The sequence below is a fragment of the Oratosquilla oratoria genome, chromosome 9, assembly GCF_046742065.1.
Source record: "Oratosquilla oratoria isolate Oo_2021 chromosome 9, ASM4674206v1, whole genome shotgun sequence".
Lineage (NCBI taxonomy): Eukaryota > Metazoa > Arthropoda > Malacostraca > Stomatopoda > Squillidae > Oratosquilla > Oratosquilla oratoria.
In genome coordinates this window covers 13237010-13253280 of record NC_134785.1, presented here as the reverse complement: position 1 = coordinate 13253280, position 16271 = coordinate 13237010, and the positions used below count along the sequence as shown (strand labels likewise).

Below are 16271 nucleotides of genomic sequence, written 5' to 3'. Positions count from 1 at the left end.
ACACGACGAGCAGGGCGCCATAGGTTTAGAAGGACTCTTGGGCACAAGGCCCTCTTAGTTAGATATGTAGGACAAGGCATAGATTTCCCTCTGCGTAGGGAGTACGACGTACACACCAAGTCAGTCTAGAACTGTCCCTCATACGGTGAGCATGTAGCTCTCCTGTTGTGACTCACCTATGTACGCATAACCCACTTATTAATAAAGACACCAAACGTCCCCTCGCGTTTCTGTTGCACACGAAGATGGCGCAGTGAGTAGGATTGCTTGCAATTGCTTGCAATTGCTTGCAGTGTGCAACAATGAAACATGGGACGATACGTGAATCAGTGGCGCGTACTGACGGAACTAGACCAATAGGCGAAAGTGAACACGCTGGACCGTGAGTGCAGTGCTGATTACAGTGAGTATGCAGGGACCATGCAAAATTGTGTGATAGTGATAGTGGCGCACCTTCGTGCACGAGGTGGGGTGAACAAAGAGGCCTTCATCCCACTGCTCCACCCCGCACGCGGCCCAGGCCAAAGTAGGCCGCGCAAACAAGGAGGCCTTTGTCCTGCTTCGCCGTGCTCACCGCGAGTGCCACCCGCCCAGCTGACTCGCACAGGCCACACCCACCCAGCTTAGGAACCGCCACGCTGCCTCCGCACACCCGTGGCAATTACGTCACCCCAGGAGGAGGTGACACCACTGCCGCCCACCGGAGGCATTGAAGGGGACCGTCTCGGACGCCCAGTAGGACCTGCACGCATGCATCCTGTCACTACGCAAGGGGTCCCCCGCCAGACGCACGCACCCCCTGCCCCTTCTCCCGGGAAGCCCGGCACCTGCCGTCCTAGTGCCTTTCGGCCCATCGCCCTCCACCACCTGTCAGCGCCCGCGACGCGCTGCCTTACTCAGGTGCGAACATTACGGGGATAGGCCCTCAGCACCTAGGCATATCACGCAGGTCAGATATATCTGGAGCCAGCCTACAGACGCCGCTCTTGGCGCCGACGACGCGGCCGACATATCTAACCTGCCCACAGCACCGTCCCCCTAGGAAAGAAGATGGTTCTCCCCCCCCCCTCGTGAGAAACCACCTGTAAGCCGACGCGACGCCCCTCGCCGCCCAAACGCTCAGGGCGATACCGTTCGCATTTCAGGTTCAAGCGAAGGAAGACATTGACCCAATGGTGCAGCAAGGTATCGTCATGTCTGACGCGACGCCCCACGCCGCCCGCACACCCAGGCCGATACCGCTCGCATTTCAGGTTCAAGCGAAGGAAGACTTGACTCAATGGTGCAGCAAGGTATCGTTACGCCCGTCGTGAGGCGAGCTCTGTCGCCACCGCCCGTGCTGGCGCCCTTTGAGCACCGGGCCGACCTCTCCGCTCGGCGAAGGATTTGTCGTCCTCGTGCGCGGACCCCCTTCGGTTCCGCCCCCGACGCAGTTTATATGTGTGACTGAAATATCGCGCACTTCCGCCTCGTCCAGTGTGGCTTACGGTTTCCGACGGATGCCGAAACCTGATACGCCACTACCACTGGAGACGCTTGCTGCCATCTGGGCCGCACCCAATTGCAAGCCATGCCCGTTTGGATGGCCCCACTTCTCGTGGATGACGGACCACCGTTCGTTCATCCCCTTCTTCACGTCAGGAACTCCGTCACCGGCGCCCCGCATTGGCGACCCGTCTCCAGCCGCCGACACCGACACCGACGGAGCGCTCTGAAGACCACGCCGCGGCACGGATAAGCCCCGCCTACGGTCACCCGCTGACCTGCGTGACCTCCGGGCTCCCGTCCGACTACCGCGCCCTACCCAACTCCATCCCTCCGTATTGGAAGATCCGCACCGCCCCTTCCGCTGACGAACCCCGCCATCTCCAGGAGCGACCACAGGTCTTGAGAGAAGCCGCCCCGTCGCGTTCCTTCGGTGGAGGACATGTCCTCATGCGTGGATCCCCCAACTTCCGCTTCCGCCGCTCGCCCAGGCTTGCGAGTAAGCATTTCCCTCGCAGTGGTCGTGCGAGCGCGGAGGGTGGGGGAGGTGTGGTGTAGTGCTGTCCTGGGCCCTGGCGCTCGACACGACGAGCAGGGCACCATAGGTTTAGAAGGACTCTTGGGCACAAAGCCCTCATTGTTAGATATGTAGGACAAGGCATAGATTTCCCTCTGTGTAGGGAGTACGACGTACACACCAAGTCAGTCTAGAACTGTCCCTCATACGGTGAGCATGTAGCTCTCCTGTTGTGACTCACCTATGTACGCATAACCCACTTATTAATAAAGACACCAAACGTCCCCTCGCGTTTCTGTTGCACACGAAGATTCTATAGCTATCTTTTTGTATTTTCTTTCCATGTCCTCTTGTATTTCTGTCATCCCATTTTATCAGATTCTCTCTATCAGTAATTTCTATGCCTTTCATGATTCTGTAAATAGCTATAAAATCTCCTCTCTCTCTTCTTTGCTCTAGTGTCTGTAGTTCAAGTTTTTCTAGTCTCTCTTCATATGATAGTTTTGAGAGTGTTGGTGCCAATTTTGTAATTGCTCTTTGTATTCTTTCAAGTTTTTTTTTATACAATTTTTTGTACTTGGTGATCATATCGTTGCTGCATATTATCTTGGTCTTATCAGGGTGATTAGGATTTTTTTCACAATTTATTCATCCATGTATGTAAATGCAATTTTTTTTGTTCTTATTAGATTATAAGTTTCTCCAAAAATCTTATTTATATGTTTCTCAGGTGACATATTATTCATAACAATGACTCCCAGGTCCTTCTCATTTTCTACTTTTTTTATTCCTTCTTCTCCCAATTTATATGCTCCTGTTATTCTGTTTTTGCTTTTTCCAAATTCCATTATACTACACTTTTTTGTATTGAACTCCATCTCCCACTTCCTACTCCATTCCTGTACTTTATTTAGATCTCTCTGTAGTGATTCACAATCTTCTTCAGTTTTCACTCTTTTCAGTAGTTTTGCATCATCTGCAAAGAAGCTCATATAGCTTTCAATTCCTTCATCCATATCATTAATATATATAGCAAACATTATTGGGGCCAGAACTGTTCCCTGCGGAACACCGCTTATTACTTCATCCCATTTTGAGTGCTGGTCTCTTATCACTACTCTCATTTTTCTTTCTTGCAAAAAGTCTTTCATCCAATTTAGTAGTTTGCCCTGTATTCCTCCTTCAGTTTCTAATTTCTTAAGCAACTTCTTATGTGGTACTTTGTCAAAAGCTTTCTTTAGGTCTAGAAATGCACAATCAGCCCATCCATCTCTTTCTTGTATTATATCTATTAGCCTTGAATAGAAACATATTAAATTGGTGACGCATGATCGTCCTTGTCTGAATCCAAATTGCCTTGGATTTAACACTTTGTTTTTTTCTAAATATTTTACCCATCTACTTTTGATAATTCTTTCACAAATGTTTGCTATTGTACTTGTTAGAGAGACTGGTCTATAGTTTGTAGGTTCTTCTTTATTTCCTCCTTTATATATAGGTACTATATTTGCTTTTTTCCAATCTTCTGGAACTTTTCCTTCTTTCAAGGAACTGTTTAGTATGCTATGTATTTTGTCTGCCAGTTCATTCCTGCATTCTTTCAGTATCCAGTTTGCTATTTCATCTGGTCCATGCGATTTTCTGACATCAAGATTACTCAAGTGTGTCAATATTTCATTCTTTGTTACTTCTATTTCTTCCATAGGGGGGACTTTCTCTTTCCATTCGTTCTCTTCAGGTTGTATGTTCTCCCTTGTAAACACTGATTTAAAATGTTTGTTCATAATTTCCGCCATTTCCATTTCCTCAGTGTATTCAACTCCCTCTTGTCTTAATTTCTCCAAGTCTTGTTTGTTTTTCAGTTTATTGTTTACAAATCTGTAGAATAGTTTTGGTTGATCTTTACACTTTTCTATGACATCTTTTTCATATTTTCTCTTTTCCTCTCTGCACGTTTGTACATATTCATTTCTATAACAGGTATATATTTTCCATTTTTCAGGTCTTCTGTCTTTTTTCCATCTGGTCCAGGCTTTGTCTCTTTTGTCTTTTAACTCCCTACAACTTTTGTTGTACCAGCATTTTACATATTCTTTTTCTTGTTTTTGTCCACTCCACTCCTTTTTTGTAAATTTTTGTCAAAATATTCCATTTCTCTTCTACTGTTGTTTCTTCTTTGTATATTTCTTCCCAGTTTTCCTTTTGAAAGAATTCTCTTATTTTATCAAAGTTTGTTTTTTCATACATCATTCTTCCTTTTCTATATTGTTCATTTCTTTTCATATATTTTTCTTCATTGAGTTCCAGTTCAATCAATATGTGGTCACTTTTACTTATTGGTGTTTTATATTCAATTTTGTCCACTATTCTAGGTTCAGATGTAATTATTAGGTCTAGTCTCGATGGCTCTTCTTCATTTCTATACCTAGTGTTCTCCTGTATCCATTGTGTCATTGTATGGTCAGTAACCATCTCAAGTAGAGCGTTTCCCCATGAGCCGTCTCCACCCTTTACTGTCATTTCTTCCCAGCAGATTTCTTTGCAATTAAAGTCGCCCATCATAACTATTCTTCCTCCCTCTTCCATTATCTTGTTTAATGCTATCTTTGTGTCCTCTAACATACTTTTATGTTCACTCTCTTCCCATGAGGCTGTTTTCGGGGGCACATAATTTATCACAAACTTTCTGCTCTTCTTATCTCTGTCTTCTACTTCCATCATTATCATCTCTACTGTATTCTTTCCATATGTGACACACTTCACGTTTATATCCTTCTTAGTCAGGAACATAACTCCACCCCCTTCCTTTTTCACTCTGTTTCTAATCCAATAATTATATGCATCATGTCCTACACTGTTGGGTGGTAGTGGACCTTTTAATTTTGTTTCTACAATTCCCATTATGTCTGGTTCTTTTTCCTTCAAATAATCATTCAGCTCATTCAATCCTGTTATTAATCCATCTATATTTGTATAAGACACTCTTAGTTTTCTGCCACTTCCATTGTGTTCTCTGTTTCCCTTTTGTTTTTCTCTTGTATGTCGACTTTCTTTAGTTTCATATTCACTACTCTCCAATAGAATCTCACTTTTTCTGACTCCGTTCTTTTCTCGTTTTTTTCCTTAGCTTCAAGTCTTTTCTGTTTTTCTTACTCTTTATTAATTTCTCTTTTTATCCATACCTTTTTATATTGTTCACTTGTTGCTAGTTTCCCTGTTTTGGATAAGATATTCTCTGCCGTCGTTTGTGACTTGAATTTAATCTTAATTGGTCTGGTCTTATCTGTGCTATACTTTCCAAGTCTAAATTTCTCTTCGATTTGCTTCATAATTTCTGGTTCATCTTCCTGAACTGATTCTAGTAATTGGCTTACTTTTTCATTTTCCTCTTTGATTCTTGTGGTTCTATCTGGGTTGTGTTTTTCTTCCATTCCTAATATAATTATACATTTCTTCTTGTCTGCTAAATCTCTTACTATATTCTCCTTTTGTCTCATCACTTTAATAACCGAGTCTTCAGTATGTTCTTTCAATTGTTGTTTGACTATGTCAGTGAATGAAACTTTATTGTCTTCTTGGGTTGCTTTCCAATTCTTAGCTTCTTTAGTTATGACCTCTCTGTTTTCTTTACTATTCCTCTTCAATTCCTCATTCTTCACCTTTACTTCTCTTAACTGTCTTTTTAGGTCTTCTATTTCATTAGTTAAGTTTTTGTTCGCCTTCTCTAGTTCTTCCAATTTTTCAAACCTCTCGGCGATTTTTGTCATCTTGCCAAACCTAACTTCCCAGTTGTCAGACATTTGTTGAAGTTTTTCCTCCAGTTTTGTCAGTCGGGGGAAGTTGGTATCCGCCGCCCTTTCATTAAATCCTTTGAAATGATCATCCTCACCTTCCATTGTACTGCTCTTATCTATGTTTCTGATCTTTACATTTTTATTAGACATTTCGTCGTCACTCAGCTGGTCGGGGGGCCGTTTTTTGATGTTTACATTTCGTCTGTCTGCCTGGGCCAAGTCTTCTCCTTCCTCATTTCCTTCCATTTCCCTCAGCAATCCCTCCCCTTCTCCTCTTTCCCTACTTTCCCACTACCCCACGAGCAATTTCCCCCCACCCTGCAAATACAATAGGTACTTCCTTTGCTTTGGAATCCTCTATTTTTCACTTTTTCTTCAGAACGTCTTCTACGTCGTCCGTTCACTGAAGTGTGTGTGTGTGTGTGTGTGTGTGTGTGTATATATTGAGACATTCTGACAGGTTGACGTAAGTGGAGTAGGAAACACAGGAGTCTTAATCTTGATTCTATTCCTGACTAGTTTCACAGATATGCTTTTCATTCCTTTGAAAAAGCATACCTGCGAAACTAGTCAGGAATAAATTCAAGACTAAGATTCCTGTGTTTCCTACTCCACTTACGTATGTATGTATATATATGTATGTATATACGAAAAAAGCTGGAGTCCGGGAACCATGATGGTGGAAACGTAGAAGCACCAGACTCAGAAGTAGGTCATTTATTCCCGACGTTTCGGGTCCTGTCCGGGACCCGTCCTCAGGGGTTACAATGGAATACAGAAATCACATAGTATAAATATACGAGCGACTACGTCCATATGAGAGGGACGTGGCAACCGTTGCTCGGTTGGTTCTGTGCTGAGTGCGAGTGTGTGGTGGTGTGGGGTGTGGGGAAGAAGGGGGAAAGGGGAGGGGGAGGACATTTACACCCCGCCACTGTTCGGGGTTTCCTCCACCTCTCCCTCGCACCCGCATAGATGGGATTGAGTGTGATAGACCTATTTATGCTGTCTCCGTTAGTGGCTCACTTCAGGAAAGTACATAAGACAGAGGACAAAGGGGACTTATAAGCTACAGAAACACAGAAAATAGAGGGAACGTGGACTGATGGCATTACTCAGACGCGGGGTAAAATGGGGTGGCGGAGAAGAGTGAGGGTGAGGTGAAGGGGGGTTGTAAGCTTCGTACTCACAGGGAATATTTTGCAAATGACTTTTTGGCTAATGGCTAATGAAAACAATAACAACGTTTCCCAGCCAAGTATTCTCCTGCCATATTTAAACATATTACTTTTAATGCTTTAATAAGTGTATAGTTGCAATTAAAGGCAGATAAATAAACTCACGTATAAACAATATGGATGTTCAATTCCATTAATATCTTATATACAAACCCCAGGAATTGTGATTCATTTGAGCACTCAAATTTACCATTGGATCTCCCTAGCAAGTTATTCACTTTTCTCAGCAGCAAGAGTTAGTAGCATACTATTCACTTTGGATACCAAAAAACAAAGTTAATAGCAAAAACAAGAAGCATGCTATCAAGAAATGCCCAGTGTGCCTGCACTTTTAGTTGTCAATAAGTGGTGCATCTTGAGGAGTGAAGTTATTAACTTCACTCCTCAAGATGCACCACTTTCTTTTTTATATATATGAACCTCTACCGAATTGGCATTGTATGGCTTGTACGTTGTCGTGCTAATGTGGCACAATGTTTTTCTTTGGAGGGATTTTTCTGAGGGCTAATGTTCGAGGATTAATTTGTTAGACTGGGTAAGTAAGTAAGTTAGTTTATTTGGCAAAGAATCAATAAACATGAAGTGCAGATGATGACCAGAACACATACATACATACATATACCAAGGCTTTTTCCCCCTTCCCAGGGAGGTAGCCAAAAAGGGAAAGGCATAAAAACACTCCCACCCATTTCATCCCTAAATACACTCCACACCCCTCCCACCCTTCCTCTCATCTGAGCACCTCCTGGATGACGGGTCATTCCTGCACCCTGCCCACCGCCCTGGGTCAGAAGCAGTGTCGCAGGACACAGCACATCCACAGCAAGGCCGCTTCATTTAATCGGCGACCCCCCCTCTCCGTCCCCCCTTGCATATAAGGAGAGGACGGGGAGAAATCCCTTCGGGCTGCGTCAAAACTCACTCACACACACTACCCCACCCCCACCCCCCCGCCCATTTCTCCCCATGCAGTCACAACATCATCCATATACAACCATTCTCCACTCACCTCTGTCTTCCGTCCTCTCCCTTCCTTCCTCAACAGACATTCCCCTCTTCCCCAAAGCCCCCTTCACCCCATCCATCCACCTCATCCTAGGACGTCCCCTCATGTTCACTCCCTCCACATCTGCCTTCCATACCTCTTTTACTAGTCTTTCTTCACTCATTCTTTCCATGTGTCCAAACCATCCTAATATTCTTTCATCAACCCTATCTCCCAAATCCTTTTTCACCCCTGTTCTCCTCCTCACCTCCTCATTTCTCACTCTATCTAGCCTAGTAACACCCACCATACTTCTCAGATACCTCATCTCAAACACATTCAAACTCCTTCTCTCTTCTTCTCTTATGTTCCACGTTTCTGCCCCATACAGTGCTGTTGGCACAATCACTCCTTCATACAGTCTCCTCTTCGCATCCATTCCCAAATGTCTATTTCTCATTACACTCTTTAAACCACCAAGGCATTTACTCGCTTCTCTCAATCTACATTCTACCTCCACCTTCACTCCACCTTTTCCTGCTACACTTGCACCCAAGTATCTAAAACTATCCACTTCCTCCAGTCGCTCTCCCTTAATGTTCACTTCCAGTCTACTGCCACTTTCACCCCTTGTACATCTCATCACCTTACTTTTACCCACATTTATCTTTAGCTTTCTTCTATCACATACTCTCCCAAACTCTGCCACCAGCTTCCTCAATCCCTCCTCTGACCCTGCCACAAGCGCAGTGTCGTCCGCAAACAACAGCTGGCTCACCTCCCACTTTTCTCCATTTTCTTTAACCATCTCCAATCCCTGACTCACTACCCTAGCATTCACCTCTCGCACCACCCCATCCATGTATAAGTTGAACAGCCAGGGCGACATAACGCATCCTTGACGAAGTCCCACCTTTACTTCAAACCACTCACTCTCTCCATTTCCAATCCTAACACATGCTCTACTACTCACATAAAAACTCTTGACAGCTCCCAAAAGCTTTCCTCCTATCCCATAAATCTGCATAACCTCCCACAGTGCCTTTCTGTCTACCCTATCATAAGCCAGAACACATACTTCAAAATAATAATTACAATTGGTTTTAGAGCTTGTTTTTTATCTGATTATTATATTTCATCTAAGTGATGTATGGTACAGGTGATAGGGTATTGTATATATTCAAGTAGTATACCGAAGGCGTTTTTCTTTCATTTGTTTGTTTTTTCGTTTTCAGTTGTTTTGTGCTTGTTTGGTGTAATGAAATGGATAAAAAGGATACTAGCAACTCAAGTGAATAACCATATTGTCATTTATATAAGAATTATTAATGTTTATGTAAATTATTATATTTTCTTGTTATTTCAGTCAATCTATATATTTATTAAAAATCGTAATTTGTAAAAGAACCATGAATCGGCTTGTAGCAGAAAGCAGTTCACATCCCATCTCCGTCGGTCATCTGCGGATAGAGCTGCACAGGGAAAACAATCGTTACAATGGCCGCACGATTTGGAATATTGGTAAAGATTTGCTTTATATATTTAGAAAATATATACACAGGAATTGAACTCTCAGAAAATATTAATTTGCAATAGTCATAGGGTTATGTGTATTCTGGATATCACTACTGAGGTAACCGGTAAGGGTTTGCTCGGAGAAAACAATCAGCTGATTGAAATACAGGGATATGACAACAAACCTAGTTCCTTGGAAGTGGTTACAATTAATTAGGTTTGAAAACATGCACTTAAGTGTAAGGACATTATGGATTAACTGGGTATTAGTCATTAGTGTTATGAAACCCTCTTGATCACTCTTAATAGTTTATGTAATAACGTACATTTTTGTTTGTCCTGTAGTAGGTCGTGACTAGAGTTGTGGACTCCTATTTTGCATTAGTGGATTGATCACGAGTCTATGGGATTACTATTATGCCATTAATTACAATTATTGTCAAGATTCCCGAATCACTCATACACGAATATTTTATATGAAGCTTACGTTGTCCAATAGCTCCTAACCTAACCTAATGTAACCATTTGATAGAAAAATAATTATTAAATGTAAAAAAAAGAAAAAAAGTGAAATGCGTTTGTAGGATATTTGAATAGAACCTAGTTGTGAAACTAGTAAATTTTGTGGTTCTGGTAGTCTGGTGATTATGTGCCAGTTTTATGCAGTCAATATTAATATTTAAAATCTTAAGTGGCATGTTTGGCCCAGAATTGCTCAGCATTCATTTAGATGTGGATACTGATCTTGGCAATGGAAAGAATGTTCATTGTTATATATTAAATTCTATACAGGTTACAGCTGCCATCTCTTAATTAATTCCACCTCTTCAGTGCAATATTGTTCCCAAAGATGTGTTGCCAACATACAGCACTTTTATCTTATTATTATTATTATAGCAACATTGTTGCTAAAATAATAATAATAATGATAAACTGATCATTGCCTTAGTGTGAGTATGCATGTGAAGGCATTTTTACTTTGATATTTGTTCTACAGCTCAGGTGATCACTAATTTCATGTATCATAATGCATTTACATTTGAACAACTTTTAATATTAGAAATAATTTTCAGGGTATTGAATTGTGTACACCTACATAATATAGCATTATAAAATGAAATATTAATTTTGTAAATTATAATACATGAACGTGGTTTGTGGTTTTCTTGGCAGAAATAAATAACAAAAAAACTTGCTACAAGCAAGTCCACTAACGAATGAAGCCGTTGATATAGTCCAGACTCCATGTTGTTGTGTGTCCGACCAGTCACTGTCAATTAGATGATGTGTTTCATGTTGTGAACTGGGTGTTCTCCAACTCCATGTGACGTTAATAACTGTTGTTATAAAGACAATAGGGTTTCCTTGGACTTTATGAGAGAACACGTGGGGTTCTGCCATCATATGGTAATTGCCCAAGGGACAATAATAATCAGGCTGTCAGCATTGGTGATGATGACGATGACCCATATGATCTTTACAATTTAAGTACCAAATTGCTAAATATAGGTTAGGTTAGAATAGATGAATTTACCATCCTTTCATTTCTTCAACCTCGGCATCTACCAAAATAAACATGGCGTACCATTCAACTGCCGCAACTTCATTTGTTAGTAAATAGCTTTTAGGAAATTTTGTTGTTGTCGATTTCCACCAAGAAAATCACATATTATGTTGATGTATTATAATTTACAAAATTAATGATTAATTTTCTATTGCTATATCATGTAGGTGTGCACAACTGAAAATTTACCATTTTCAGAAATTAGTTTCCATGCAGATCTATTTATAAAAAAGACCTGGTACCCTTCAATTTTTTAAACATGTTTCCAGTTGTGTAACATATTTTGTAAATTCATTAGTTTTCTTGCTAAGGTTTCTCTTTGCATGAGAACATAAGAATGAAGGAGACTGCAAGAGACCATAAGGCCTACACTAGGCAGCTCCATATCCATCACCACCTGTCATCCCCATCCATAGTTTCAGCAGTCACTACATGGTTACTAAGTCTATTCCATTTGTTGACCCACAGGCAAGGTCCTTCTCAACTGGATCAGTTAGCCAGCAGCTTGTCAAGGTAATTTGCACTCAGAATGGTGAATGAATGATATATAAATTTTGTTTTTTGGACACTTAGTAATAATAATTTCATCAGCCCCCAGTGCAAGTGTTTGGATTGGAAGGTCGCTATGCAAGTGCCCTGTATTCAGCTGCTGTCAAGAAGAGTGCTGTTGATGCTGTAGAAAAGGACCTCAAAACTTTTGATGTAAGTAATTGTTTTTCATTGACAATTGGTATAAGAAGAAATATGCTTGGATGATGTTACGGTTTAGGGCAGCATATGGACAAAGTGTAATAATACACTTTTGTAGGGTATTTTTTGCAATCTATATCTGAAATGCCTTTTCCCTTTTAAGGGAGATAACCGGCCAAGGCTTGTCACCCCCAAGAATCCCACTCCCATCTGTCATCCATTTGTTAAGGGTTTTCCTTGTCTCCTGCCCACTGCCTAGGTCATAAGCTGCCATTTGTAACTCCCTGATGTGTAATATATGATTTTCATTTTCCCGGATTTTTATCCAAGCACATTAAACATACCTTAAGTGATAGGAAAAAAGATAATGTGGCAGGATTCTAATATAATTTTGGTTTCGTAGGGCCTTCTTAAGACTGATACCATCCTGAAGGACTTCATTTTGAATCCTTTGTTAAGTAAGGATTTGAGAAAGGCTGCAATTGACTCTGTACTTACAAAGAAGAATGCTAATGAACTCACCAAAAACCTCTTTGGTAAGGTCTTGATACAAAAGCATTTGTAGAAATATTTAAGTGATTAAGATGAATGTGTGTGTGAATGAGAGTGAGAACAAACAAAATCTGTTACCCCAGGTCTTTCTTGCAGATTTGCAGTTCCCAGGTAACTGAGAGCAGCCACCGGACTCACATAAGTCACTCAAGGAAGAAGTATTTTGTTCTTTGGGTATGGCTAGGGTCAGGCAGCGTTTGCTTGGCGTCTTGGGTGGGAACGTTTCATCTGGGGCAGTTTGTTTCTATTGCTAGGCATATTTTGTGTGGTTGTCGTTTGAGTGTCAGTTGGTGAGACCTGAACATAATCATGCTAGTGTAGTTCTTGTTTCATTTGGAAGTTTTTTTTTTTGTGGGATTAATGTCTGGAAGGGTTATGTGGAACAGGATGTTTGTTTGGTAGGTCTTGTGGCCCTTGCTTTGTGATCAGTGTGTAAAGGTGTTTTCGTATATGTTGTGGTGCAGGTGCTAGGTTGAAGATGTATAAGTAGTATGGCCAAAGGTGAAGGTCTTTGTTGCTTTGCTGTTGTTCCTTCGACTGTGGCTGAGCAATCCCATCTTCCGGAGGAATGCAGCTGGAAAGAGGTTTTCCCATAAATCCCATATAGTGTATATTGTGTTGTTGGTGGGTATGTATGGAGTCTTCTATAATGTGTTGTATAGTATGGGGTGAAATGTTGCATCCTAGGCTGATATTCGTGATGCCTTCTTCCATGCTTAGTTTGTTGTATTTGTGTGATGTAATGAGATGAGTTAGTAGGGTTGAGGGCTGTTGCACAGAACTGTGTACCTATCATTTTCATGGAATGTGCTATTTGAAGGGTTTTGTTTTCTGTGTGTATTCTTTTGGAGTGGTTTCAATGCGTCCATATGTTTTTCTCAGTGTTCTTTGTATTGTTTATAGTGTGTGTGTTTGTTTGTTTGTTTTCCCAGTTGTGAGGAACTATGGTGTGGAAGTTCCAGCGTGGTTCTTGAGAGCTGTCTGTAAAGTGATTAGAATTTCTTTCTGTTGCTTAAAGCTCATGTTTGCTACTTATCTTGGTATGTTTATTTTCTTGTTGATTTTGTGTGGGCAGTTCCTGTGAATATCAGAAATGAGGCCCAGTATTTTTTTCAATGGAAAGGTTTAACTATTACTATTGGATGTTTCTGATTCACAATTATCAGGAGTAATGTTACTTACAATTTCCAAGGAAATGCCCCCATCTTATTTCTTTTGCCATTTTTGTAGTTTGTCTAAGAAAGCTTGGGTATTGTTATTGTCAGGTTATCTGCATATGGGGGTACCTTAATGCTAGAGTAGAAGAGATTATAGTAGAGAGGTATGATGTGGCAGGTTTGGATAGTTAGCAGATGTGTTTTGAAAGGGAAATGATGGTTGCAGATGTAGTTAACTCGTATATACATATATCAAAGGCTCTTTCCCCCTTACACAGGAGGTAGCCAAAAAACAAAGGCATAAAAACCACTCCCACCCATTTCATCCCCAACATATTTCACTCCCCTCCACCCTCCTCCCTCCCTCTTATCTTGGCACCACCTCAAGTTACATAAATACTAAGCACTTGAACAGGTCATGTATCTCAAAATTGCATATTTCAAGTGTGTTTTTCCCATAAGATAGTTAATTGGGGATGGTGTTAAGTTTGTGGATTGGAAAAGCCCATCTATATTAAGAACAAGGCTATTGATTATTCATAGATGGGTAGTTGTGGATGATATGGTATGTATGTAATCTGCATAAGAGAGTATTTTGGTGTTATGTACTGGATCTGGTGTTAGGAGAGCCTTGGGGATCTCCATTTTATGTTCTTTTTAATCTAAAAAATTTGATTGTTTTGGGTTACTCAGCAGTGCCTCTCAGGTTAGAAGATTGTTCACAATTTCTCATTGTTATGGATATTTGTCTATGGTCTTTTTTGATGTCGTGTCCTGGAATTTTATGACATTCATTGTTTGATACTGAGCAGTGTTGTTTGGGTTAGGGATGACATCATACACAAGGTGCTGGGATGGAAGAAATGATGCATGGCATGGGTGTGCAGTGGATGTGTGTGTATACCTTACTTTGACTTGGCCTTCCCATATAAAGGGGAAAGGTTCATTTGGTAAATATATGTATGTATATGTGTATGTATTAATTTCAGGAGCTATGATCGAAAATGGAAGGCTGTCGAACACACAGGGAGTCATTGGTGCCTTCAGCACCATCATGTCTGCTGTACGAGGAGAAGTAATCTGTGAAGTCACCACAGCCAAGGTAATATTTTAACTTTTACTTGAACCCCCCCCCCCCCTCCTGCCTCCCATCAGATGGGCATTGTAAAATCACCGTTTTAATGTATGGTTGTATTTGACCACCACCTCCATTACAAAGGCTTATATTTGGTATACACGTGTACACTCGACCCTCCATTTTCAGACGAATTGTGGGTGGTCTGGTCCAGGAACCCCAAAAGTTTAGCTTGGTCTGGACCAGGCACCATGTCACAGATACACAACATATGTTGCCTAGATATGGATCAAAAGGTCTCCTGTCGGCATGCTCCGCCTTTGTAATCCTTTGTAAAAATATTGTCCAGCACATATCCCATATGGGAAATATGAATTCTGGGGTTCTTTGTGGTTGTATGGACAGATTTTGATTTAGTGACTGTCATGCCTTATGGATTTTTGACCGGGGTCCACATCAACAAACTGAATATCCAGAAAATTAAGTTACATTAAATGAGGGGGTTGCTCTGTATGGGAACAAGATCACAATAATTTCATCCTATATGGCCCATGTCTGACCAGTGGTAGATACCTACATGCAATGATCCTAAAAGATGACCATGGAGGGAATAGTCTACCTGCTGTTGTTCTTTAAAAACTATCGGTATCCTTGCCTCCATCTAGAGGTGTAGGTTTGAGGATATGACACTATTTGGACTAGATCCAAGATATTTATCAATTATACATTTTCTTCACCTTTTTACTTGAGGAGATCTGACAAATGGTGAATGCTCACTTGTTACTGTTATTATTCTGCGAGGTGAAGGTCTCTTTTGTTAGTGTGGTCTACCCCTCATAGCAACTTGAACACAGTAATCAAGTTGCCTTTCTCTTTCCAGTCTTTCAGTGTTGTCAGATCCAATGGTATTGTCTCCTTTTATGGCATATCTTGTAATAGTTCATATTATGGTTTGATTCACCATAGTCTTGGATCACATGTTGGTCTAGTGATCGACAGCTATTATCCTCCGGGGTAATAGCTCAAAGTTCATATATTGCCTGATCCTATGGGTAATGCTGTGACCTCACACACACGTGCACAATCCAACTCATTATTGCGTATGTGCATGCTTGAACATTTTGTTTGACTTAGCCATCCTTTTCAGAAGTGGTGGGAAAAGTCCCTTTGGTGTGTTTATATATCCTTATTGCTACATATTCATGTGGATACTGAATTACTTTGAATTATATCCTTTACCTTTTCTTGCTGGTTGGTAAATACCACATTTCCTGGTTCTTCATTTCATGCAGTAAGGGTAGATGATGTAGATACTATGTGCTGAGGGTCCTTGTATCCATGATTTCCATCAGTCAAAGAAGTTAACATTAAACTTGTTTTATTTGCAGCCCCTTGATGGTCCCATGAAGGCCGATTTGAATGCAGCACTGAAAGCTTTCCTGAAGGAGGGTGAAACCCTTCAGATTACAACCAAAGTGGACCCAGCAATCATTGGAGGAATGATTGTGTCCATTGGAGATAAATATGTAGACATGTCCATGGCTTCAAAGATAAAGAAATACAATGATCTTATTGAAGCTGCTGTCTAAACATCTGAACATTAAGTTAATGTTCTTCCCATGTAGATATCTGAAAATCATGTTTACCTTGAGTCTTGTGAAATGTATATTGAGAATACACTAAAATAATTTTTTGAGGG

General features: G+C 41.1%; 1 protein-coding gene and 1 long non-coding RNA gene across 2 annotated transcripts; both read left to right on the top strand.

Annotated features, from left to right (window-relative positions):
• Positions 1–501: 501 nt before the first annotated feature.
• On the top strand, positions 502–2286 carry LOC143027912 (uncharacterized). The gene is made up of 2 exons (XR_012966680.1): positions 502–1145; positions 1254–2286. It is a non-coding gene; the product is annotated as an uncharacterized LOC143027912 (long non-coding RNA).
• Positions 2287–9426: 7140 nt separating this feature from the next.
• Positions 9427–16265, top strand: ATPsynO (ATP synthase subunit O, mitochondrial). The gene is made up of 6 exons (XM_076190015.1): positions 9427–9540; positions 11567–11611; positions 11690–11800; positions 12192–12324; positions 14487–14599; positions 15961–16265. Exons 1-6 carry the CDS (start codon positions 9517–9519, stop codon positions 16159–16161), a joined length of 627 nt encoding a protein of 208 aa, XP_076046130.1. The 5' UTR covers positions 9427–9516; the 3' UTR covers positions 16162–16265.
• The last annotated feature ends 6 nt before the right edge of the window (positions 16266–16271 follow it).

What these genes read in the sequence shown, in the direction of transcription:
- ATPsynO (XM_076190015.1), top strand. Translation starts at nt 9,517, where the DNA reads ATGGCCGCACGATTTGGAATATTG. An exon ending in CCGCACGATTTGGAATATTG is followed by an intron (nt 9,541 to 11,566) that starts GTAAAGATTTGC and finishes GTTGACCCACAG; the next exon opens with GCAAGGTCCTTCTCAACTGG. An exon ending in ACTCACCAAAAACCTCTTTG is followed by an intron (nt 12,325 to 14,486) that starts GTAAGGTCTTGA and finishes TATTAATTTCAG; the next exon opens with GAGCTATGATCGAAAATGGA.